At 38.5% G+C, this 27,600-nt stretch overlaps 1 protein-coding gene across 6 annotated transcripts; it reads left to right on the top strand.

The window, feature by feature from the left end:
* Nucleotides 1-1,553: 1,553 nt before the first annotated feature.
* LOC131426163 (tau-tubulin kinase homolog Asator) lies at nt 1,554-21,549 on the top strand. 6 transcript variants are annotated; one of them, XM_058588645.1, is made up of 10 exons: nt 1,554-1,709; nt 18,356-19,006; nt 19,071-19,221; nt 19,283-19,497; nt 19,569-19,708; nt 19,767-19,896; nt 19,952-20,071; nt 20,137-20,319; nt 20,370-20,597; nt 20,656-21,549. In XM_058588645.1, the coding sequence occupies exons 2-10, from the start codon at nt 18,959-18,961 to the stop codon at nt 21,487-21,489; spliced, it is 2,049 nt and encodes a 682-aa protein (XP_058444628.1). In that variant the 5' UTR covers nt 1,554-1,709; nt 18,356-18,958; the 3' UTR covers nt 21,490-21,549. The 6 variants fall into 6 exon arrangements, with proteins under 6 accessions (XP_058444628.1, XP_058444631.1, XP_058444632.1 ...); XM_058588648.1 differs by having other exon boundaries at nt 1,616-1,709; nt 18,620-19,006; XM_058588649.1 differs by having other exon boundaries at nt 1,622-1,709; nt 18,617-19,006.
* Nucleotides 21,550-27,600: the final 6,051 nt, after the last annotated feature.

Here is a 27,600-nt window from a genome sequence, read left to right as displayed (position 1 = left end):
AAAATTAAGAATAAACGTTCCTACCTATTTTGACAGATTCATTCGAAAGTATCATCGTTTGAACTACAGCACTATCTATATTTGTCGAATTGTCGTTAGAAGGTCAATATTATCTCAGACTAACAGACAGGACACTCAAATTAGATTCTTCAAGCATTTTAACGGTCATTACGAATATTCCTTTAGTTGGGGAAGTACTCGCATATGGCATGATGGCGCCACGTTACCCTATCAAAAACATCCTGTCTTTCATCTAGACTGTGTTTATTTTTTTCATTTACCAACAGAGTTGTCATTCATACAGAATTACCTGTAGTGTATTGATTTGTATACGTCCATGCGAATTTCATGCAGGATACAGATTTAATACATATTGCCAAAACTATATGAAGAATTGTGCCTACTTGCAGACCCTGTCAGCTTGGAGCGAAATCAATCTTCAGTTCAGCAACGCCATCGCACGGCAACACATTCAACATATCATGTCAATTGTATGGGTGCGCAGCCCTGCTATTTTGGCGCGCACGAATTTGACATTTCTCTCCCCTACTTATATGTATGAGATTCGATGCGGACTCACCTGAGGGCGACATGCTCGCAAAAAAGGATGTTGCCAATGATTTGTTCGGGAAATGTGAGAGCTGGATATCTTGTTAATATGATGTCTTTGCTACTTGTCATCCTTCAACGCAATACAAAATCGAACCCGTTTTGTTATAATATTTGCTTACTTCTGGTGTGCCGTCACTTAATTTCAGGTGAAAATTATCAACACAATCAAAAATAGTCTAGATGAACAACGTTGAGAAAAATAAATGATTACCTTCCAACATCGCTAAAAATGTTAAATATATTATCAACGTAATCCAATTATTTTGACGATTCATTTTTAAATATTATGATGAAATCAGGCATCCCTGCAAGCAGCTGATCGGTGTTGACAAACGAGGGGGAACCAACTAGTAAAAAAACTTTTACGTAACACAAGGGGTGTGCCGATAGTAAATAGTTCGCGCAGTACAATATAGGTGGAACAGTGCATCACGAAAAATTATTTTTATAAGAATTTGCTCATACTGTCATGTCTGTTAGTCTGTGATATTATTATTCACACAAATAATGACTGTTGACATGTGAATTTAATTTGAACCTAAATCATTGTACTAATTTACAGAGCGATACCGCCTTTGCCCTCTTGTGGTGAATGATATATTGTCAGTATCGTCATCATTTATTCGAGAATTTCATAGAGAACTAGACTTTAGAGCCGTTTGATTTCTCATCTATTCAATTCCTTCTCATGACGAGTATTCAATGTCAATGATAATGTCTTCATTGACCTACCCAAGTATCTATAATTTCACCCGATCGAGACAAATTGGCAAACGTTGGACGAAAGATAAAAACAATGCTAAAATAAGCACGACAGATCGAACTGTATCACGCGAGAAGCAGGTATTCTTCAACTGCTATCGTAATTTGTAATTTATTTTGCTTCGTTCAGTTTTCGTTGAACGTTCGTTTGACGTGCACGTCAAACGCGCACTCACACACACACACACACACACACACAATCGAGCTCGCTTCAAAGTTTCGTTCATGTTTTGTCTTTCCTTCTCACGTCCCAGTAGCCATCCCTGTCTGGTGTCGTTCAGTTGCGGTCGCTACGCAAGGAAAAGTGTCTCTCGAAATGGTCTAAGGACGGAACGGTAATTAAGCGTTTTCATTAGCTTTTTGCACAGAAAAATTGTGTCCGTTTCGGGTTTGATTGTGCCGGTATCGGCTCGGAACGGACCAACCCGCGCCCGGTCACTGATTACTGTCGGGTTTGAAAGATGGTTCAGTGAGAATTTCACTTTTTTCGCTTCAGCTGATTGATTCAGCTATTGGGACTTACTAATGGGCAGCCCGTGGGAGGTAATCGTCCTGCTGGTGCTGTTGCGAAAGGTGCCGACGACTCCCGAAATAGGAGGTTTTTCTTTGTGTTTGATCGCAAGATAACAAATTCGCCTAAGGTGTGTAGTGTGAATTATTTTTTTTTGTTCGCTGAAGTGATTGATACTGTACGGTTTGTGAGCGCATGTGTTCCGGAAGGTGGGGTGTGTGCTAGGGGTGGGATGAATTTTCCATCTCGGGCAGGTTTATTAGGCTTTTTATTGGTGTGCCTTACTCGGAGCATTGAACGAAGTAAGAGAGCGAAATAGAGAGAGAGTGAGGGAGAGTCGTTTTTTACGGCTGACGGCTGCTTATCAACTTTGTGGTGTTGCAAACAGAAAGGAATCGATACATTTTTTTCCATTCGGAGTGCTTACCAAGCAGTGAGAAAGTGTGAGAAAGAAAAATCGACTATAGTGTTTATGCAAGATTTTGATTAGATGAGAAATAACATTGAAGAGTGTCAAATCAGCAAACAGTAAATACTCTGTCTGTCACAAGGAAAAGTGAGTGCTTAAAAGTGCCATAGAAGGTGGCAAGCGTGGCACTGTTAAAAAATACTTTTGCATGCGGAATGTTGATACTGCAAGGTATTATAATGAAGCCAGTAAAATTTTCCCTGAAATACTCTTTCAGAAACACTCCAAAGCCGTGTTGTTTCGGGTAAAAGAATCTAAAATTATCATCGCTAGCCGGTCACATATTTTATCGCGATAATCGACAATGTTGTGAAGTTCAAAAATAACCGTGAAAAGCTAAGCATTGTGTCTGCATCGGCAGAAATGTCGCGTAATGATAAACAGAGCATTTATACGCCTGAGTATGTGAATTCGACTAGAATTTCGGTAGAGTAAAATATAAAAATGTGCGATATTTTTTTCGTACATCAAAATGATATTTGCACATCCGTTGGAACTCTACTGCTGAGTGACACATGTGACTTTTATGCTCACTCACTGAGTGTCTATTCTACAGAAGGATACAATTTGGCAGGATCTGCTAGGAGTGCGAGAGCCTTTAGGCATGGTCTCATTCGCTCTGAAACCCTGCGCAACATGTATGAGTACAGATTTTTATTTCATGTTTCGAAATGAATTGAATATTTTCCAAGCAATTTTCTCTTAACATTCTACCATAAAAAGGCTACCGTGGTTGGTGTTGATGGAACAGTTTGCCTTCAAATTCCTAAAGGAAATCCGGTGCTCATGTGAGCTATAGGCTATCTGTTGGTGTGTCTGTGCAAGAGAAAAAGTGAGCTCGTGTTTGTCCTACCAGTGAGTAAGGCAGTGTCCGTATGGAGAGAAGGGTGTTTTCCGCCCTGCATGACGTTAGCAGCCAGATTTTTCCGACCCGATAAGTGGAGAAGTGTATGCTTCATTGTTCTGCTGTTGAAAAAATCTGACAAGTGTGCAAATCGTCGGTCAGTCAGGATTCTTTGTGCTTGAAAGAAGTCTATCGGACGGGGATTGCCTTTTGGCAAGTCAACGATTAGTTTGGGGCTCGTAACTTTCCTGTCAAGCTGCTGACCGACTATGGAATCAGCTGCACAGTGACACATATGAGAACGCAAGTGATCCATGCAAAATCAGAAACAGGCTCCAGAATTATTGATTTTGACCGTGCACACCTGTACTAGCGGAATGAGCTGGCTGTGGTTCGGATTGCCTGCCTGAAGGCGTCTTTAGTTTGACTAGTTGGAAAAGTGAAAGTAGATCCTACCGACCGGATTCGTGACGGGTTGTGAGCTGTCAGTAGTCAGTCTTCCTAGTAACAGAAAAAGAAAAAAGGATCAAGAATCAAAACCTACAGGGATTTCGTGACATAATGGTCATTATATTAATATGAGAACATCGAAAGAGCATCCGAAAGGAGTAGTGGAGCACAGAGAAGAAAAGTCATGTTGTGCCTCGCAGTGGTTGTGCAAGTTTGGATCCAGCGAAGCTGAACTATGAAGTTAGTATTGAATGGAGTTGTGTTTTAGTGTAGTGAAATGACTCTCTTTTGAGGGGGTAGGGGAAGGTCACCATGGAGTCGGAATGCTCAATGGTTTTAATGTAATCAAATTTTGAATTTTCGTTTGTCGATTGCCATCCCGTCCGGAATTTACCCGTCCTTCTTCGGTCGATTGACTCGCGCTTGTATGGCCTATTGATTTATCTTGCCCTTTCTGATTAAACCAGACTGATACAGGCTTGGTGTGCCGTATTCAATACTTCCTGCCATTCCTATTATTGTCGTTCTCGGCTGGATTAGTGTCGTGACAACTTTGTATTTTGCCGTCCAATAGCAGCTCGTAGCTGTCGCGTTTCGGAGGGTTACCATCGGATATACGTACATATATAGATGTGCCTGTTCATCACCAACGGAAGCAAGCAAGGCAGGGATCGGATTACCGTTCTCTGCGTGTGTTGTGTTTTTTTTTATTATTATTTCAATTTACTTACTGGCCTACGAGAGCCATGTCAATATCATGTCATAATAACAAAAACAAAGAAAAAGAAAAAAGGGCAAACGGAGTACTTAATTAGATCAAGGTTATCTACTGGAACACCTTAACGAGATGGGATAGACAGCATTTGCGCATTTGTTTTGAAAAGGATCCATGATTGGACTGCTTTTTTTAGGAATTGTTTAGAGAACCATTTACGAATTTATTTCGGACAGTTCGTATCAACAAATATTCATCGAGAGCGAGTAATTCTATTTTCTATTTCTTTTCATGGGATTTGTATGGTTGGGAATATCCATTATTTTTCTAATTATTTTTTTACCGTCATTTCGAAGATAAAGATAAACAAATTCGGAATGATTTTCAGTATAAGAGTACAGCGCGTATACTTACGCGTCCAGCTTTTTGAGATCGTCATACGAAGTGAAGATTCATTCTGTTAGAGCTATGTTTTTGGTAGAACGCCACAATCGGTACTAGATTCAAACGAATGCTTTGGTATGTTCAGTATCTATGCAGAATTATTTCGTTAACTACTTAGCAAACCGATGACGATGATGGTGATGATGATATCGATTTTCTACTTGCTGTGATTTTTTGGTGAATGTTTAATAAGGCTCATTCAAAGGGCTGGAAACCGAGTACCGTGATAGTTGAAGTCGTGGAATATCGAACGAAGATATTTTAGCGTTAAATCGTTAAAAAAGACTCAGGTGACGGAACAAAAGTGCAACTCTGGACACGCAAGGAAGATGAAGGATTACTCCCAGCACCATTGAAACCTTTTGTTTCGGGATACAGCCAAAAATGTCAATTCATCCGCTTAGTTCATCTAACAGACAGTTAAGTGGCCCGGACTTTATGTCTTAAAGGTAACTAAAGGGACTAAATGAATCAATAAACAGAATACGATGGTCGAATCTCGCGCCAGGAAGCTGTTCTGCGAGTGGTCGGTTTAGCCGAAATGCATCACAAGGAACGACGAGACGGATGTTCCGAATAAGTTTCGAAAAAACAAGGTCGAATATTTTACCAAGAAGAACTTGGTGTGGTAGGCGATCTGTGGGTGCGGCGAATTCAGCAAACCATACATAAAGGTCGACAACGTTGCCGGCCAAATATATTCAGAACAATGACTACAAAGGCGCCCGTTGTCCTTCCTCTGGTCCTACGAAAGTGGCACTCTGTTGAGACCGGATCTGGAATCGTGCTGTTGCGTAAAACTAATAATGGTGTAGTATAAAGCCAACGTTGTTGTTTTTGTAGCGAAAGAGAAAAATCTATTAAACTCACTAGAACTTCGTCCAATAGAAGAGTTCTGGGTGTATACGAAGGGAAAGCTTCGGAAAACATGGAAAGCTAACCCGTAGCCAGAATTTTACTTCGAGAGGGGTCCTCAGATTAAAAAAACAATCCAGATGATGATTGCTTATGTACATAGTTCTAGCCGTGCCTTTAGCGGCCTTTTGTTTCTTGGAAGATGTGATCGCAGATTTAAAAGTACATATTATTAAATAATAAAATCTGCATAGAAAATAATCAAACTCTACATATTTTATCGATTTCAGACCGGACCGGCAAGAACGGTCGAAACCTTTCGAATAGAACTCACAGTGATTTCTCAGATATGAAAAAACCGATTTTCACAAACATATCCAAATGAAGGATCTTATGATCCAATTCAATTTTACGAAGATACAGTTGGATAGCCTCACGACAAAAGGGCCCAACTGCAAACGAGAACCTCTCTTTGTTAACTTTCTCTTTTGATTATTACGGAGCCATTACTGCAATTTCTTAAAAGTATTCAACATAGATCGAAAGCTTGTGGTTTTAACTAGAAAGTTTTTCGGAGAGTAAAGAGTCAAATATGAAATTATTGTGGTAAATCGTGAAAGAAAAAGTAAACAAAGAGTCATTTGCATTTAGGTCCTTTAGTCGTAGGACTACCGAATTTTCGTGTCCGAAAATGTAGGATGGTGAGAGTTGAAAAGTTTGAAAACGTCATTAGTAGTGACGGTAAAAAAACGAACAATCTTAACTTGGCTCAAATCTGTCTCAATTTCAACGTCTTGTGAGTAGGTTGTCTTGGTTATAGGGATGACCGGGCGAAAAAAAACAACTCGTTATAATTCGAACACTAAATGTCACATCCCATCGGCTAAGACCTCTATACGGAAGACCCGAGCATAAGCTACAATTGACCCATGTTCATTTGACATGTCGTCCACTCAGTTGAATCTCTGTAGTCGGTTAGTAGTGTCTATTTTTTCTTCAAAAGCTCAATTTTTTGTTTCGACTCCTTTGGGTTGTAGAAGTGGTCCAAATATTCCAAAATTGGTCTCACTCGCTTTTCAATGCGATGATTTGACTGATTTCCTCAAACTTAAATTCAAATGAAAGGTCTCGTGGTCTCATACAAAATTCCTGAATTTATTCCGGATCCGACTCCCGGTTCCGGAATGGTAGGTATGTTAAATATTGTACCCCGTCACTTAACTCGAAGAAACAAAAACCGTAAAAAATTGGATACTCCAAATCTTAGATTCGAATGAAAGATCTTTTGCGCCTACCAAAAATTCAGCATATTTTTCGGATTCATCAAAAATTTACACCGTCGTTTAGAGATGATATCGAATTAAATCTTCCTTTAGTTGGGACAGTACTCGCATATCTCGGTTAATTTTCCAAAAGGGCGTATAAGCAAGTGACAGTTTCTCTTTGTTTACTTTCTCTTCTAGTAATTACCAAACGGTTTCAACGTTTATCACTCAACTCTTTGCATGAAATGATATCCGAAACTTTCGACTTTCAAACAGAATAGTGACATCAAAGAAAATCTTTTTAATCACATCACAATAATCGAAAGAGAGAGTGATTAAAGAGAAACTGTCACTTGCTTATACGCCCTAATGAAAAATCAACCGAGATATGTCATTTACCAACAGAGTTGCCATTTATACAGAATTATTTGTAATGTACTGATTTGTATACGTCCATGCGGATTTCATACAGATTACAGATTCAATACATACTTCCAAGACTAAATATCAAAATTGTGCCAAACAATACAAAAGGTCGAATCGAATGTTTTGTTACGCTATTTACTTGCTTCTGGCCTATTGCCACTTAATTTCGGGTGAAAATTACCAACAAAATTCTATACCAAATACACGAACAATTATTTTTTTTATAAAATTTTTATTCTGGCCTTTTTGCGTAAAAGCTTTACGTGGCCGATTGGCTTACATTTTTGTTACTTAAAAAAAAATTTTTTGCTGTTGGATCTCGTTGTCACCCTTTTTCTAGGGGGAGATGAGTTTCCATTTCCATCCAGCGAGGATCGGGGGTCACTTTGTCCGCAGCTTATCTCATCATCCATTGCTTCATCGTCGGTGTTGTGTGTGATTTCCGTTTTCTTTTCGTTTTACTTGTTGATCGTAGTCTTGGGCTCGATGAGAGTTGCTGTAGATGCGCCTTGTTGTATATTGGTTGACATGTGGCCATCTGATTGTCATAAGCAACAAGTGATTTGCACGGAATTCTTGTATCTTGACCGAAAATCACATAAGAAGGTAGTGTATGCGTAATAAACGTACGCGATTTAGAACACCGGGGAAGAAATTCTTCCACTTTTCTTTTTCGATAGAGAGAATCTCTCCGTATTGGGACATAGTTTTGCGAATATATGAATCGGTGACGCTTGAGGGAAGATCATGCACACGCATTTCTATAGCGCTATCATCCATATATACTGGAATGTTGTACTTAATGTTCTCGTGCTCCACATAATGCTCATTATTATTGTCTTTTGCGAATTGAATTCGCATCCAAATCTTAATAAAACTGTAAACAACATTATTTGTCTTATTGCATTGAAGTAAACGCACACGTTTAATGTCAAGATGCATTTGCTCCTTAAGCAAACCTTCAAGTTCTCGTATCGAAGGTCGAATTTTGCACTGCCTGAAGTCAACAACAATTGTATTCTTTCGTGTCGGTGGTAGCTTTTGTTCGTTTGGTTCACTCATTTCGAGGTCGTTCTATTGTTCACTACACAATACTGTACTTGGTTTCTTCTGTCCCGAACGTAAGCGATTTTTTTTTTGTTTCAATTATAGAGGCTTTAACATTAATGTCATTCACCTCTTCCGGCCAGAAAAACTTTCTGGCCCGTGAAAGGCATCGACTTACCCATCACCCTATACCCGTCCCCCGTAAGCGGTTTTGTTTTATCGACTGACTTGGATGAGATGTGAAAGCGAACTGTGACGAACAATTCTTGGTTCGACTTATTTTTTTTTTTTGAAAATTCGCATTAACTTTTTAAAGTATATAAGTTTTATGCTACATGTTGGCATTTTTCCGAGATTTGTCTTTAAAATAACAAACTTTTGATAAACGGTGGATACATTCTTGGTTTGGCATCGATGAATCATGCGAATGATGTTGAAAAATGGTTCCATCACGGTAATCTTAAGAATAGAAAGTCATGGAAAAAGCACATATATGCTCGACGTCGAAAGCAGAATCGAACATCCATTGCATTGACACTAGTATTCCAGTTCTTTACACATTCTTGAATAAATATTCTCCACACTTCAATCACTTTATTCATTCCACTAGATTTCAATATTTGGGTACCATTTGTTCAATCGTTTTAAAAATCATGTTGTAAGGTCAGCAAAAAATAAAGATTTTTCTTTTCGAAAACCAAAAACTATTTAAAATTCAGAAGCGAGAAAAATCGATTAATGAGTTCACCATCACTTGTCAATGGCGCTGCTAGCAGTAAACAGTAATATGATTTTGCACAGTACATCGATGGGTGATCGTAGTACGACGAAAAATTACCGTTGTATCATGATGCTCGCGTGATACCACCGTGATTCAGAGTGACAGACATGTGATTTCACGGTGTACAGTGATTCCGATATCATATGTCTGTCATAAGTATTACGTGAAACCGGCAAGTACGTTACTGCCATAAATGACGTCCAATTGCTATTCAACATGAAATATTTCTGTTTTGTTATTTTGAATTTTTTTGTCTTCGTTCTCAGGCAACGAACAGCATTAAAAAACATTTTTGTTTACCTTAATGGTTATGATAAAATTAACTGATTGTTAGTTAGATCAATCAACGTTTTAACTGAAACAACCAAGTCGTGAAACAACATATGCAATATTGTAATTTTAAGAACTTGGGGCTGGGCTTCAAATTACTGCCGCACACACCATATTCACCGGATATGTCCCCAAGCGACTATTACCTGTTTTCAAAAACAAAAAAAATTCATCAAGGTAGTAGAGTCTACTCCAACAAGGAAGTCGTCACTACTTGGCATCTTAGAGCTTAAGTAGTGTGCCTAAAAATATATTATATTATTGAATAACAAAAATGGAAGTCATAACTGTCATACAAACGTTTATTCTGAGGCATAAGATAAAACGTTCTACAAGAATAGTATTAAAGCGCTCGACTGATAGTGTTGCCAGAAAAAAATCTATCCACATGGTATTATCATACCTATCAAAAACGACTTCACACGATCCCATTAGAGAGTTTTCATGAAACCCATCTAACCACTGCTCATCAGCATTCGAAAAACGCGCAAAAACCACGTGACCTTGACCAACCCTCGCCCGCAGTATTATTGTGCTGACAGGCCGGCTCCGTCACTGAATAATGTATAAATTCATAATTGCTCTCCTCAGGTACCGCATTCAATAGAGAGCCGTTTGTTTGAGCCATGGAATTTCAATCTTCCTCCGAGAGGTGTGCGATCTGCTCGGTGGTTCGGTTTCGGTCGGATTCGTTTAGTCAAGTCAGACGGAAAATAATGTGCGAACTTTTTTTTCTATTTTAGGAGATCAATTTATTTTCTTCCTTCAATCGTGCCTCCGCCCGGTTCGACGATGCAATGTGCCGACCAGCAGATTCCAAGAATCAGCTGTTTGCCTGCTGTGATAGAAAATGTGAGTTGAAAAGTAAAAACACCGACCGCCTCCCGTCAACCACTACCGACCACCGATGGTCGGAGGAAAATTCGATTCCATCGGCTATCCGTCTTCAAGTGGACTCCCACCTCATCTTAGGAAGATACTCAGACTTAGTATCGTCATATCGTTAGCACCTACTACTTCGTTAGTTCACTTTTCTTTAGATTGGACCTATCTATAGTAGATCGTAAAATGGGAAGAAACAGAGAGATAGAGGGGGGGGGGGGGGGGGGGGGAAGTGAACTGATCGTAATTTTGTTTCGTTTGTGTAGGTGGTCTGCAGGTTTAGATGTTCACATGAGAGTCACTTTTACAGGTACTATTTTTCAGGTGAACAAAGTCGCTGCAATGTTTTTACACCAGAAAAACCCACCCAAAATGCTGTAACAGTTCCTCTTTTCTTTCTAAATTGTTTGACAGCGATGACGCGGTTGGATGGTGCGATTTAAGAAAAACCCGCCTGCGGGGGTGTATGTTTTTGTGTTTTGTGCTGGCGTTTTCTTCGCCTTCCCGAAATTCCGCGCCGGGCGGTAGTGACTTGCGATCACAGCACCGTTTATCTACTCTTAACGTTGGGAAGCATATGTGTACAATTGGCTGGCGCTAGGGTGGAAGTTTTGTTTCTAATATCAAAAATTATTCTATTAGATTTCGAACGAATTGTACGTATCGTTTGGAATATGCCCCATTTTAAGCTTTCGCTTTTTCTTTCACAGTGTACTGTCACAAAAGTTGGTGATCTGCTTGAGAACTTCGACATCTATCGAAAACGATACATTCTTATATCAGCGCATTTCTACTGCTGTCATATAATTATTTCGTAAGAAATCATAGTAAGCTTCAAATGATATGTGTCGTTCGTGGGAAGCGCTACTTCTATAGATTTACACACTTGGAAAAAATGAAATTTACACCTGGCCTAAATCCAAGCATGCCGTATTTTCTTGGATGATAGTTTTTTTCATGTGCCTCTACCGAGATGCAAGTTCCCATGTTTTTTTTTGTGTGGTGCTTGTAAAACGTCTAAAACCTACCGTCTAGTCCTAGAAACCCCCGGGACAGGGTTTGATTGTAAAGGGATGATGCCGGCCGGAAGGTTTCGCGGTAGACCCAAAACTAATATTCTGAACATGGAGAATGATAATGCTTCATATTGTAGAATTGATCTTTTATGTTTTTGTGAATAGAAAATCGACCACGAACTGCACACTTTCAAGCGCCTTCGAATAAATGTGTTTTGAAGGTTGTGCTTCAATTTATATGAAAATAACAGTCTATTCTGTTTAATGAGAATCATTGGAAAGGTGTTTAAAATATGCATTAGACAATTTTTGAAACAATCTCACAAATTTTTGGATTATTTTGATCATATCTATATTTCTGGTTCACTGGTTTTATCAATCGGTTTGCTATTATAAATTACATTAAATAATATACATTTATTTTGTACATGATCTTATAACTATTTTAGGTTTGTTTGTATAAGTTCATCACTTCAATTCAGTATAATACAGGGTCCGCCATGTAACTTTTTTTAAACATGCAATAGAACACAAACGGTTCATCCGATTTCAAAATTTATTTTTTCAGATTAAAGTACAATCCTTCCTGTTAATTGTGGAATATAATTTCATTCAAATGGCTGCCTCGGCTGGCCTTGCAGTACGCCATACGGTTGGTCCAGTTTTGACAGCCCCCCAAAGAAAATAGTCTAACGGCGTCAAATCACAGCTCCGAGGCGGCCAAACGACATCCGAATTTCGACTGATAATTCGATCTTCGAAGACTGTGCGCAGAAGATCGATCGTAGCGTTGGCTGTGTGGCACGGAGCACCGTCTTGTTGGAACCAAATGGTGTCCAAGTCTTCCTATTCAAGTAACGGGGAGAAACAATTAGCTAATCATCGCTAATCATGGCGCGGTAGCGCTCGCCATTGACCGTGGCGGCTGCTCCTGCCTAATTTTCGAAAAAAATGGCCCAATGATGCCGCCAGACCAAAATCCGCACCAAACCGTCACTCTCTGAAGATGCATCGGCTTCTCCATGATAACTTGCGGGTTTTCCGTCCCCCAGATGCGACAATTTTGCTTATTAACGATAAAATAACGCGTTCCTCAAAAGTATACACAACCATTTTCGTTCAGCGGAAGGATAAAACTAAGTTTCTGTCAAATTAGAATTGACATTAAGGTTACCAATGTCGAAATAACCGCTAGTTAAAAATAAATGTTAGATGGCGGACAGTGGTGGTAAATTGCGAACCGAACGTCGATGATTCTACAAATTTTCTCAAAAATGTTCACCGAGCGTAAGCATGCGATAGGTTCGAAAACTATTCCCTCCACGCTCTTTGAACATAACTCATGGTTTGAGTTGCGATTACTCAAATTCATAAACTGGAACGATATGTCAAAATTTGAGTATGGATTTGAGTAAAGTAAACTCGTTGCCATGAGTTTTCTCGCATTTATTCATACATTAGAGTAAGCGTTGAGTTTTTAAACATTTGAGTGAAAAAAAATACTTCTTGCAGTTCAGAGCGTTTTCATTCTCGGAATATTCTGATCGAAGTAAAGAATGCAAGAATACGTCGTTTGCCATTGCCGTTTCAAGATCCGGTTTTGAAAACATGCATCAACGTCAATCATCGATGTTTTGAGGTTTCGGTTATGCTTTGTGAAAAGCCCAATATAAGGATATTAAAATAATTCAATTTTGACTCCAAACCGTTCAAAAGAAAACGGTTTTGAATCATTATTTTGCGCATTCAAAAGAACGAAGAATAACTTTGTATATGAAAATAACGAAGAAAAATTTCTTCATTTTGAGAGCAAGGAACTCAAATTTTGAGTTGAATTTACTCAAATTTTGAACAAAATATATTTTTCTTATTTTGAGTAAAAATTACTCAAGTTTTGACAATTTCGTCCCTTAACTCAAAAATGAGTAGATAGGTGGTAACTCAAGTTGTATGTTGTACAGAGTACGTGCACTTTTTAATGAATTTGAGTGATGTGTCACTCAATTTTGAGTTATGTTCAATGAGAGTGTCGGTTAATGCGAAGGTGTTCTGTGCTCGGTGTTCGACGAAGCAATCTGTTTCGAACCGTTCGGTTGGCGGACCATCGGCGAGGGCCGAGTAAACTGCGTTCGATACGATGGTTTGTTAATTTCAGTTCTCGCATCCTGGTTTTGAAATTATCAATGCACACATGATCAACACAAAAAAAAATTGTTTCGCTCAATTGATAAATCGCTCAATAGCAATTCAAATGGTATTATTTTGGACATTATAAGTGTGCGTAGGGTGGCTCGATATGGAAAATAGTAAGTTTTGAACCTTTTGCAAATTTTATGGTTTTTATTTATAGAATCAATAACAATAAGAATTTAATAATATGGAACATTTCCAGCTAGGTGGTTCAAAAATTTGTAAACTTTTTGACTAAAATTTGGACATTTTCAGCAAACGTAGAGTGGCTCAATATGAAAAATAATATAATATGAAAAAAAAATATGAATTTTTTTTTGCTCTTGCAAATTAGATGTTTAATAAACTGGTGAGTCAATAGCAAAGAAAATTGAGTAATTTCAGGTGTTTTCAACAAGCGTATCTAAACTTGATGTTCTATTGATTGTAGAATCAATAGCAGTTCAACTTGGATAATAGACATTTTCAGAGAGCGCCGAGTGGCGCAATTTCAAAATTTGGATTTTTTTACTAATTCGATGATTTATTAAATAGTAAAAAACTTTGGAAATTCTCTGCCACCGTAGGGTTTTTCTATTCGAAAAATTGTAAAATTTTTGACTAATACCAATTCGATGGTTTGTTGGTTGTTGTATGAATAACAGTTCGAATTGAATAATTTAGGGCATTTTCGGTGAGTGTAGGATGGCGCAATATGAAAACTTGTAAATATTTTACTTTTGCTGATAAAATGTTTCATTTAATAGTGGATTAATAACAATTACAAATTGCTCGTTTTTGAACTATTCTGGGACCATAGGATGGTTCTACCTGTATAATTATAAAGTTTATGACTATGTTAATGTCAATTCGATGCTCTCTTGATTGATGAATCAGTAGCAGTTCAAATAAGATGATGTTGAACATTTTCAGTGATCGTAGGGGGGTTAATAAAAAAGTTGAAAACATTTTGATTTTTGCTATTTTAATGTTCAATCGATGAGCGAATCAGTAGCAGGTAGAATTGGATGATTTTGGACGTTTTTAGCGAGCGAGCGACGTTTGTTAATTTTGGATATTCGAGCGCTAGATGGCTTAATATAGAAAATTGTAATTTTTAAATTATTTACAATTCCATGCCAGTGGTAAAGCGGGAACCGAACACCAATGATTTGTACATATTTGTTTAGAAATATTTTCCTAGCAAAAATATGCAAAAGCTGTTCATTCGGTTTATGGTAAAGTTCGCTTGCTGTTCGGCGGAGCAATATGTACAAAACCATTCAGTTGGCAGACCATCGGTGAAGGTCAGTTGAGCTCTATTCGATGCGTAGTTTTATCATTTATGGTTCGTCGAAATGCCTACCTACAGCATCAAAACTATATTCTATTTCAGTTGATGAGCAAAGCAAAAGCGCGTTTAAAATTACGGTCAAAATCACAGGTACTTCGACGATTTTCATGTTTAAATCCGATGGTTCACCACCACTACTATTTATATATTAATCAATACAGCATCCGATTTGGCAAAATATTTCGCAATTTCTCATATAAAGCTGCGTTACCACCGAACAAAATGCTTAATATTCTAATATTCCAATTGCTATCAATTAAACATTGAATTAGAAAAAGGTAAAATATTCCCATATTTTTATATTAAGCCACTCTAGGCCCACTGAAAATGTCCAAAATTATCCTATTCGAATTTAGATCATTAATCAAGCATCGGATCTGCAAATTCAAATACTAACATTTTTCAAATAGGACACACTACGCTCGCTGGAAATTGGAAATCCTATTAAAACTGCTATTTATTCACCAATTAATAGGACATTGAATCGACATTAGTCAAAAATTTTAAAATTTTCTAAATAGCACCACCCTACGGTCGTCTAAAATGTCCAAAATTATCAAATTTTAATTGCTCTTGATTCACTATTAAATGAAAAATGAAATCAGAAAAAGTCAAAATATATACAAATTGTCGCTCGATAAAAATGTAAAAAAATATCCAATTCGAACTGCTATTATTTCCAGAATCAACAGACCATCGAAATAGTCTAAGATTCAATTTTTGTCAATTTTTCAAATGGAACCACCCTACGGTCGCTGAAAATGTCCAAAATTGTTAAATTTTAATTGCTTTTGACTCAAAATTTAATAAAACATCATATTAGTAAAAGTCAAAGTATTTATAAATTTTCATACTGCGCCTCCCTACGCTCGCTGAAAATGTAAAAAATTATCCAATTCACTGCTATTGATTCACCAATCAATAGAGCATCGAAATGAGATTAGTAAAAAAAATCAATTTTCCACATACAGGCACTCTACGCTCGTTGGAAATGCCGAAAATTACTCCATTTTAATTGCTGTTGACTCACCAATTTATTCAATATCCAATTTGCAAATGTTGAAACATTTTCAATTTATCATATTGAGTCACCCTACGCTCGCTGGGAATGTACAAAATTCCCATACTCTGCTAAGCTACCCAAACACTGAAACGTCCAGCCGCAGCTGACAAAGTTCGGTTCATCCGAAGCAACAGCCTATAGTACTCGAATCGGATGTTCATGAACATACTAGTAACGATAGGCTCACAAACTAAAGCATCGGTTCTTTCTCCATCAGCATCGCTTCTTGGTTCGGCGATGCTTGCTCGAACGATGGTATCGGCAAATTCATACTCGCGATGGTGGTTCGCTTTTTGGTTCGGAACGAACACGTTTTGCATGTTCGGAATCGATGCTTTACCACCACTGATGGCGGACCGTGTATAGCTGGCTATTGGTTGAACTCATGGAAGAGGAAGGAGTCTAACATAAATAAAAAATCAAATTGGAACTCCTTATGCTGGCAACAAGGATCACATTCGGACACATTTTTGGAAAACTTTTTCACGCTTTTCATGGACAATCAACGAATTTCATATAACCGACTCATTTTTCAGAGCTATTTTTGATAAAACTCGGAAAATTCTCCGAATTTTTCAGCCATTTTCACCCTGTAGATAAATAAAAGTATTTCAAAGGTCTGTATGTTTTTGGTTTTGTGCAAATTTTTCAAAATTTCCATCGAAAATTTCCTAAAATCACCCGCGCGCATGGTACTTGGACGATGGCCTTAAATAGTGAAAAAATAGGTCCAAACACAAAATATCAACATCAACCGAATTTATAAATTTACCCTGTTGCACGTTTACTACCTTTAGTCTATGATAATCCATGAGCATGTCGAGTGCGCCGACTTCAGTGCTTCAGTCAATAGCAAATATGAGGCTCCGTTTCTTAAAAACAACAGAAGAAAAAACACATAGTTCGCAGTGTAAGTTTCACTTCAAACAGGATCAATTGCGTCATCCTACTGCTGGTCGTTTGCACTGGAGCAAAATACAACGAAAAGTGGACTACAGACTGGGGAACATTATACAAAATTAGCTATTCTAATGGCTCCAAATGCAATCTACACAACTATAAAGATTGCTTCTTTGCGAATCGGAGGTAGAAATTATCAGTTTAGTGCAAATCTAGAACAATTTGATTAGCAGTGTGCTATTTTAGCAGTGCAAAATTCGCAAAAATGAGTGCAAATAAAGCTAGCATTTGGTTGTTTCGCGTTCGCGAAAATTTTTCGAAAAGTGATTTATATCGTAGCGAATTCCACTAATTGGCCTAATTCTGAAAGCCGGAAATGATAGTTTCTCCTACTCAAATATTGAAATATATGACCTATTGAATGACTTGTGTAACGATTATATTTGTATGTAATGATTTCGTCTAGGTCCTAAACTGTAGTCCTGATTTGTAGAATGCAAACGCAATCTACCGAAATCAAATGGTCCTTTTCAGGACTATTAAATCATAAACAAAATACACATCTCGAATGCAGTCCTACGTCAATTTCGCGGCTATGTTTTACCTACTCCAAGTTTTTTTTTTCCAATTTTGTAACACTATCTCCCTAGCGGCTCTTGCAAGAAAATTATTGATGTCAGTTTTAATGATTACTGAAGTAATGACATTCCAAATTTGTATGAAGAATTTATCAATACTGTCTATACACGCTCATTAAAAATGACATTACTTTCTAGTAATGACATTTTTAATGATCGTGCAATGGTCGCTATTGGAGTGCTTATAATAGCGGACCTTACACGATCATTAAAAGTGTCATTATTAAAAAATAATATCATTTTAATGAACATGTATGGTGCAGTAATGACGAGATTTCTATGCAAATTTGAAATATCATTACTTAGTCATCATTAAAAATGACAAAAATAATTCTCGTGTAAGAGCCGCTAATAAGTAGGCGCTGCGTCTTACTCTGATGTTTTCTCGGCATCTTTGTCGATTCTAGGGGAGATAATTCTTTTTGGGCTGATAGAAAAAAGCAGTTATTGTTTACGTTTTTTTTGCGTGACGAAATATCATACTTATACTCGCGCCAATGCATCGATTCGATATACGAAATCTTGAAAGTGCGGCATCTACACCGACATGACGGTTTCATTCGGAATTACTCTATATTTAGCCTATGGAAAGAATAGAATTACTTAATACTTTAAACACTCTACCTCGTCTGGATTGATTGAGGCTGAAGTAATAACAGACACAATTATCTAATCTGAACACATTACTGTTCTTCTTCTTGATTGAGGGTGTACAAACGGAATGTCTTGGTTTTCGTGACAACTAAAGGCGTATCTATGAGTTTTATGTTACCTAATTTTTATGTTGTTTCTTTGTTTTCTGTTTTAATTTCTTTCGAACAGTGCCGCCTGGGGCTTGTACCGATTCTAGTCATTTATACAACGATCTAGTTGAGCAAATAGTTTGCAACTTAACCAAAAAAAAAACAACAACAACAACAAAGTGTGATACCCAAATGACCATGATATTATAGAGTTTAGTACCGGAAAAACCAGCAGCACTGTAACGAATTGTAAGCAAATCACAAATATTTTCAAATCCTCACCCAAATGCTGCTCTCTACGGACAATTGGATGCCATACTACCGTTCCGTTCGTGATCAGCAGCGGCGCCGATTGGTGTTTTTTGCCGGCTAGTCAGAGAAGTTCTCGCAAATAATCTTAGTAGCATCAGCAGCAGCGGGTTCACTGCCAACCGATCGATCATCTCCTGCTGGTTGCTAGTCCCTCTTCCGGATCGTCGCAGGACACCGAAAAAACCGCATTCGTCTGCCGGTGGTAGTTGAGCGGTAGGAGAACCCCGATCGTTCGGGTGAATCCTGAGCCTCAACTGTCGCCTCGCTCGATCGCCGTTGGATTCCCGATCCAAACTATTTCCAGTCGCAGTTAGGCCCAATTTTCGTCAAAACGGATAAAGTAAACGGCACCAAGATTACGGACAACAACATGGAGGACCTGCTGCAGGCAGGTCACGTAGTTAAAGAGCGATGGAAGGTGAGTTGAGTTGGTTCCCGTCGGTCTTTCGCAATTGCTTTTTACAATGAACTTCTCTTGACAGGTTCTCAAAAAGATCGGTGGCGGTGGTTTCGGTGAAATCTACGAAGGCCAAGACTTGATCACGCGGGAACAGGTAGCACTGAAGGTCGAATCAGCCCGGCAACCTAAGCAGGTTCTCAAGATGGAGGTTGCCGTTCTGAAAAAGCTGCAGGGTAAGTTGTACTGCGAGTTGTTGTTCTCAGCCACGTTTCTGGTAACTTCTCGATACCGTAGGCAAAGAGCATATCTGTCGCTTCATCGGTTGTGGTCGAAACGATCGCTTTAACTACGTGGTCATGCAACTGCAGGGTAAAAATTTGGCCGAACTGCGACGATCTCAGGCTCGCGGAGCATTTTCGCTCAGCACCACACTCCGGATTGGTCTCCAGATACTCAGATCGATCGAGTCGATCCACTCGGTCGGGTTCCTTCATCGTGATATTAAGCCAGTAAGCGATGATTGGAGAATGGCGCTCTGGCGAACCCGTTTGATTTTAATCGATTTTAATTCGTATTTCAGAGCAACTTTGCTATTGGCAGGCTACCGTGCAATAATCGTAAAATCTACATGTTGGACTTTGGTTTAGCTAGACAGTATACTACCGGAACCGGCGAAGTCCGGTGTCCCCGGGCTGCCGCCGGTTTCCGTGGTACTGTAAGGTAAGTCTTTTGATTGTTCTTAAATACCGCAAGTTCGTGTACTCAATTCAATTTCCAGATATGCTTCGCTGAATGCGCACAAAAATCGAGAGATGGGTCGACAGGATGATCTGTGGTCTTTGTTTTATATGCTTGTTGAGTTTGTTACCGGCCAGCTTCCATGGCGTAAAATTAAGGATAAAGAGCAGGTGACCGGCGAATCGTTCGTATCAAAACACCTATCTCATACGTTTCTTTCGACAGGTTGGATTGTTAAAGGAAAAATACGATCATCGTTTGCTACTCAAGCACTTGCCTTCAGATTTCAAGTACTTCTTAGACCACATTCAATCGCTTAACTACGCTGACAAGCCGGACTATGCTGTAAGATTTCGGATACTTCGCTAACGAGACAAAACAATAATCGATTCCACCCTTTTTTCCCCCAGATGCTAGTAACCCTATTCGAGCGCTGTATGAAGCGACGCGGTGTGAAGGAAACGGATCCATTTGACTGGGAGAAGACAGAGGAGAACAACGCCGACCATGGCGGGGATGCCAAGACAGTAGGAAACGCAGCCGTACCAAAGAGTGAATTAATTAAGAAACATAAAGATATAGAACTAACAGAGGTAGGTTATGAGCGTGTGCATTGAGTTCGATTTCTCACCATTGCTTTCAGGAGAAACGTAAAGTGATTGCCGATTCGGTAAAAATTATGCACACCGAACCGATCGAATCCATAAAGCCACAGAACGCCAGCTTCAATGCAAAGCTCACGAATGTGGCTAACGGTGGACAGCCGAACAACGTTCCGAATGACAAGTTCGTCGGAGATCCGTTGGATCCACGGCTGCGGCAGGCGTTCAAGGACGCACTGATCGCTAGCCAGGAAGCAACCAAAGTGAGGGTAAGTTTTTCCCCGTTGAGTTCTTGTTCCGTACGTCCGATGATTTTGTTGATTTCAGCCGGATATTCCATTGGTCCGTGCTCACACGGATGTCAACAAACCGACTAAGCACGGTGGAAGTCGGTTACGAATTCTGACCGCTCCGCCGGTTAATATCAAAGATTTCGCATCATCGATAGAAAGTCTTCATCAGCATTCGCAGGCCAATGAAACCAATTTGTCGGAAGCCAAGTCCAAGCTGAAAACGGAAGCAGAGGATGTTAGTTGTACACCCGGGGATGGTCCACAGACCGGAACGGTCGGATCCGCCAGTGTCGGTCATGGCGATGGAGGCCAACTGGCGAATTCGTTGACCCAACGGCAGTCGCTTCATCTGGGTGGCAAAAGTTTACGATCTTTCGCCAGTCAATCGGCCCGATACCGGAGCGTAGCCGACGATAAAAGTTGCCGGGACTATTCCATCACTCAGCATGCCATTATCGATGATGACAATGCTAGTCAGCATCAGACACCTAAGTATCAGGGGGCGCTAACGCTAGCTTCGCAGTGGAAGAGCCAGTTTGACGATTCGGACGATTCGACCGATGGACTGTGGAAAGGTGAACAACATTCCGAAAACGCATCCAAGAAGAACATACAGCTAAAAGAGATACCGCAGAAGGAACAGCAGCAGCAGCAGCCGCAGCTGAAGGAACAATCGCAGCAGGCTTCGCCCCCGATACCGCTGCAGCAGCAACAGCAACTACAACAACAACAGCAGCAGCAGCAACACAAGCAAAATAACAACAACACATCGACGAGTGCTATTGTTAATAATATCACTACTAATAACGCTATTACTACTACCACTACAAACAGCCCTGCAGAGCTTGCAAATAATCTCAACTCTTAATTTATTGATGAAACTATGAAGTTATAAGAGGCAAAGCGTATAAAGCAGTATAGGAAAACAGGTTTGACGAAAAGTTATTTCAAATATCACACTTCTGAATAAGCAAAACCATATCTTTAAAAAAAATCTGGGTTGAAGCAGACCATCAATTCTTAACCACTAGGTTTCCATTCACGAATATCAGTTCATATTTCACTGCGTGAAATAATTACCTTTTACTTTACTTGAACGGCCCACATCCCTACTTTGAAGCAAGAGCCGGCATTCTGCCGTGTCTCTGTGCTTTTTTCGAACGCGCTATATCCTTAATTGCATACAACCAGCTAATAGGGGGTCCGTTCCGTGACCAGCGATGTCTTTCTGATTCATTACTAAGCCTAACCCTGGTTGGCCTTTCCTCCAATATTCTTACCGCATACTAACAATACCAGGTGGAAAGTGAAATTACTGGTTTAGTCCGTAATTTAACTTTCCACCAGGTATTGAGAATACTGTCGAATTGCTTTTTTCAAAGTGTCTTCTGATCGTACAGAACAGATTCATTTATTTCTGCAGAGCACAATCTGTGCGTGTTAGAAAGTTCTATTCGCGGCAAAAAAAACGTCTCATCACTCCGCGGATAACATCGTTATCGTATGCACATGTCTTAGTAGATTTTGTGGTCAATCCTGCCCTTGAAAAGGTACGAAGGCCTCTTCCACAACTCCATGATCAACGACAATAATATCGCTAACGTGCACAAAGCCAAACTCCGGATTTGCGTTCCGACCGAATGTGAAATATCTGTAATCTTGGAATACTCAAATGTAATCGAAACACTACTTTACTTTACATTCTGTCTCCGGAACATGACCGAATGAATGATAGATTCCCGCAGGATACTCGATCTTAGGCTGTCGTTCTGCGTTTCTTCTGTGCTCTCACTACACGCGCATCCTTCTTGATTGCATATTCCTGTTGAATCCGAAGTACGATTCAGACGATGCGTCTGAATCACCGGAACGTCACCGTCACCGACTCTTCTAGAATCTCTACCAGAAATGTCAAACGAAAATTTCAAATATCTTCAAGCATGATTGAAAAACTCTGTAAACTCAAAAAAAAGTACGCGTACTCAAGTTTTCTATAAAGAATGGAGTATGAAATTCGGTTAACGAGCAAAAATAAAAACCGTAACGCTTTTCAAAGGTCTGTTTGCGTGTGTATTTGACCCAACACAAGCCTACTCTCTGGCGGTAGATTTCCAGAAAAAAATGTTTCCATGATTTTTTTACACAAGCAAATAACTTTAGTGCAGCACTCCGGGAGATATTAACTCACTCGAATTCCGATAAATCATTTCGCATACAGAGCAAATCGTGCTCCGAGGTCACCGTTCCAACGACCAGCCCCGCCTTAATGCAATGTTTGCATGAAATGGATTTGAACATTACAGAAAGATTTTCGATCACTTGCAAATGGCAAGCAATCAATGCGTATTTAAATTATGTTTTTCAGTTTTGTATAAATAATGAACATATTCGCATCTATCCAACACTCCAGTTTGCATCCAATGCCTGTTACTTGCCAATCGTATCCAAACCTTTAGTCTTCGGAACAAGCAGTATGGGCCTAGTATGATATTCAGCACTTCTGAATATTTTTCCTATAGACGCTCCTACATCAAACAATAAAAATAAGAATAGAAAAATTATTGATACCCAAGATGAAAAAGATGCATAATGCAAGGAATTTTACAGGTGAATTTTATTAAAACAAGTTCTCAAAAAGACTTAGTGGTGAAATAGTAAAGATTTTATAGTAGAATTAAGTTTTATTTTGAAGCGATCACATTAAAGGGTTCAACTACACATGAGCAATGGGACGTCAAACCATAATAGTTACTCTATTTGAAGAATTTTTCGTAATTTTTTGCATTTGGAAGGAGTTATTACATATGAATCAATTCGCACCCTCTCATTTTGCTACTAAGGCAGAAGGCTATAACACCACGTCGATGATGTTATTTTGACCAAATGTCGTCATAGACACACGGGGAGGCATGAGATAGGAACTTGTGAGCACTTCGTTATCTTGCCTTTTGACGACCTCGGCATCATCTTGATGAGACTGAAATTAGAACGTCGAAAATCATCTAATTTCATCTTGCATTGTTTTACTAAAATACAACTATACGTGTTTTGGCACATCAAGTAGAAGTAATTTTTACATTTTGTGTCGCCACGGCGTATCAAAACATCGCGATATTTGGGACTTAAAGTGATTGGTGTACATTGAATCCTTTTTTACGTGGGAGATACGAACTACACAAAAGAAAATTGCGCAAAAAATCGTGTAACATCAGAAAACGCGTTACTTCGGAACTCAACGCAAAAAAAAAACCCAAAACTGTAGGAAAAAAAGTATTTTTGCAAATGTCTTTAAAAAAATTCATGAAAAATCTGGATCTGGTGTTATCTCGACAAAAATATGGAAGATCTATAATAGAACTGAAGCCTCAGTAAGCCGTTTTAGTTTTCGTATTCAATATTCGAATAGTTCAACTGTAATAAAATTACAAGAAATTAAATACTAACAATATTTTTCCTTAAAACGCAAGCATCTTATGACGAATTGAAAGTATGTATTGTATTCAAAACGGATTTGATTTCCCTTATACTTAACTAAACTGCCCACCAGGAACATTTATTTTTCTTTTCGTCTGTGTTATGTATAACTGAAAGTGTTATTTTACTCAGTGCATTTTAGAGCACTTTCGATATAAAGAAGAGAGAAGAAACAGAGAAGAATAAACGTAAATAGGAAGCTGGACTTCACTTCATTTTCAAACCTAAAACGTTAAAGTTGTACTTAGTGTCTGATCCGAAAATCTGCTGCTTGACTGGGATATCTGCCTTGGCTTCGCTCCTCGTTGGATTCTTGAAGTTCCTCCTGATTCCTGCTGGTTCCGTTGGTGAGTCTGAAAAGAAAGAAATAAAAAAAAGATTTACTAAAATATAAAAGTCTGAAAGGAGTGATTAAAATCAGCCAATCAGGAACTGGAACATTCTGACATAAAATTAGAACAAAACCAGCCCCCAGTTGTCAGGTCTTGCCTTAGTTTGAAACACGAGTAAAACACTGACAGTGGCTTCCAGTTTTTTTGTTATACTTTCCAGAGTTTAATCTTAAAACTGATTCAGATTCTGCATCTAGAACTAGAACCCTCCTGAACACGCTCTCAAAACAAATTTAGCAGCTGAAAAATTTATATGAGAGATGGATAAAAGAACTGAAGCTTAGAGCAAATTCAGCAGCTGCAAGATTCATATGGGTGGTCTATAATGTAAATGAAACTGAAACAAACGTATCCCCAGCAATCCGTTTTAGTTTTATTTATTCGACCAGTTCTACTGTCAAATTTAAAACTGGTATACATTGCCGTTCTATTTTTTCTATATTTGAAACACAGATAAAACGCTGCTGGGGCTGCCAGTTTATTTTGTTATAATTTATAGATTTAAATTTTAAAACTGCAATAAATTATGCATCTAGAACTAGAACACTCCTGAATATGCCCTTAAGCAAACACATCCCCAGCAAACTGTTTTAGTTTCAGTTTCGAACAGTTCTACTATCAAATTTAAAACTGGTATACTCTACCGACCTGTTTGGTTCCATATCTGAAACATAAGAGCATATTCAGGAGTGTTCTAGTTCTAGATGCATAATTTATGTCAGTTTTAAAATTTAAATCTAGAAATTATAACAAAATAAACTGGCAGCCCCAGCAGCGTTTTATCTGTGTTCCAAATATAAAAAAATAGAACGGCTGCGTATACCAGTTCTAAATTTGACAGTAGAACTGGTCGAATAAATAAAACTAAAACGGATTGCTGGGGATACGTTTGTTTCAGTTTCATTTACAATATAGACCACCCATATGAATCTTGAAGCTGCTGAATTTTTGCATATTCAGGAGTGTTCTAGTTCTAGATGCATAATTTATGTCAGTTTTAAAATTTAAATCTATAAATTATAACAAAATAAACTGGCAGCCCCAGCAGCGTTTTATCTGTGTTTCAAATATAGAAAAAATAGAACGGCAGTGTATACCAGTTTTAAATTTGACAGTAGAACCGACGACACGACCAGGCACTTCGAAGAAAAATTGACAATGAAATTGTCCGTTAACGATTCACCGCCAGTTACCGCAAATATGGCGACCCCTTGATAATGATAAAAATAATCTTCTTGAGCAACATTGTTTATGTTGCTACGAACTAGTTACCAAGGAGGTCCAGAGTAAATAAACAAACATACGCAAGATATGCGAAAGGTACACATTTTGTACAGATTTTATTCAATATAGTAGAAAATATGGATCTGTTAGTGCTTTAAGCATGGCACCAGTTACTTCTACTATGAAATCCGAAGAAGGTATCGAATCTTTCCATTTTACGCAATTGAATTACTAACCAGCCAACATGTTCTAGCTGCATGCGGTGGTGGACTCTCAAAGACAGGAGTTGCAAAACGTTTCGTAAAAAAAATCGAATTCATGATCGAGAAATAAAAACAATTTGTCGATCGAGCGTTTTTTAATCTTCTAGCAGTAATGATGTAGAATACGGATACAAAAATCAAACAAAAGATTGTTAATGTAGGTAGTAGCTCACAGTCTTATTCAAGATCGCGACCAACATCATATTTCGTCGCTCTAGAATCAAGTGAGCTCCGTCGTAAAATTTGTTCCCGACGGTCTGGATAGAATTCTAGAATGTAAATAGGCCAGTCCGTGCCTTGATTCAAACATAGGCGCCCCCATTCTCGTTCGATAGAATGGCGCACCATTCGTAGATCGCATAAAGATGTGAGATAATGGTTCTTGATAGATACAAATAGGATTATTACGCTCGGCTGTATGCTCCAATTTCAGTAATACAATTTTCGGAAGGTCCGGTACGATGGTTATTCACGGTAGAACGTGTACGATCGCTATTTTTTCCGCATACGAATTTTCTTCGCTTTTCTCGGCGAGCGAGATAAGACCAACGGATTTATTCATACCGAAGTATTTGATCTGCAATGGAGGGTACAATAGAGTTAAGGTCCATGGTAAAACGATGATTCATAACTAGTACAAGCGAATATGCCCTGCTACTGTTTTCTAATCAATCAGTGCCCGATGGCAATCCGATCGAATGTAATATTTTTTGCCGCCCGTTCACCTTGCGCTATGAACATCTAGACAAATAACTGCTATATGTCTGCCTTTTCGGGGTGCTCTGGGCGAAGGTAAATGCTAAGCTGATCCTATTAATTTCGGTTCACAGAAATCCATATTTCTTTTGGTTTACAGATATAACATTTTGTTTTGTTTTGTGGTTATTTATATATGTTAGTACGTTCGATTAAAAAAACAAACGTAGCCATGGTTCTGGTAACTGTTATCTAAAATCAACAGTTTTCGACTTTTGTTGCCAGTTTCAATAGATTTTCAAGCAACCTCGTTTTGACATTACCAGTTACTGAGGGGTAGTTAGATTTTCGATACAGTTTATATAGACGAGTGGCAGGTCGTGTCGTCGGTAGAACTGGTCAAATAAATAAAACTAAAACGGATTGCTGGGGATATGTTTGTTTCAGTTTCAGTTCTATTATAGATAAAACTTCCAGCTGCTGAGTTTGCTTCATTTAAATGCGAGTTTTTCTGATTATAATTTGCAGGTTTAAATTTTAAAATTGTCATAAATTAAATATCTAGACCGAAAATAATCTTGAGCATGCTCTAATTGCAAGTATTGTCAGAAATTGTCAGAAATTCTTTCCTGAACAAACCATCCGCCCTTGTTCTATAGTTCGGACGAATCAAAATATTTCGATCAAATGAAAAAATGCATTCTTTTATTTGAGCAAATGATGCTTTTGTATGGAAAATTCGAACTTGATCGAGATACAAAATACGAAATTCTACATTGCCGTTCTATTTTTTGTATTTTTGAAATACTAGTAAAACACTGCTGGGACTGTCAGTAATTTCCGGATTTAAATTTTAAAACTAACATAAATTATGCATCTAGAACTAGAACACTCCTGACGATGCTTTAAATCAAACTTACCGGTTTCAAA

This window comes from Malaya genurostris, chromosome 1, assembly GCF_030247185.1.
Source record: "Malaya genurostris strain Urasoe2022 chromosome 1, Malgen_1.1, whole genome shotgun sequence".
NCBI classification, from domain to species: Eukaryota; Metazoa; Arthropoda; class Insecta; order Diptera; family Culicidae; genus Malaya; species Malaya genurostris.
This window is presented reverse-complemented; position numbering and strand designations above follow the sequence as displayed.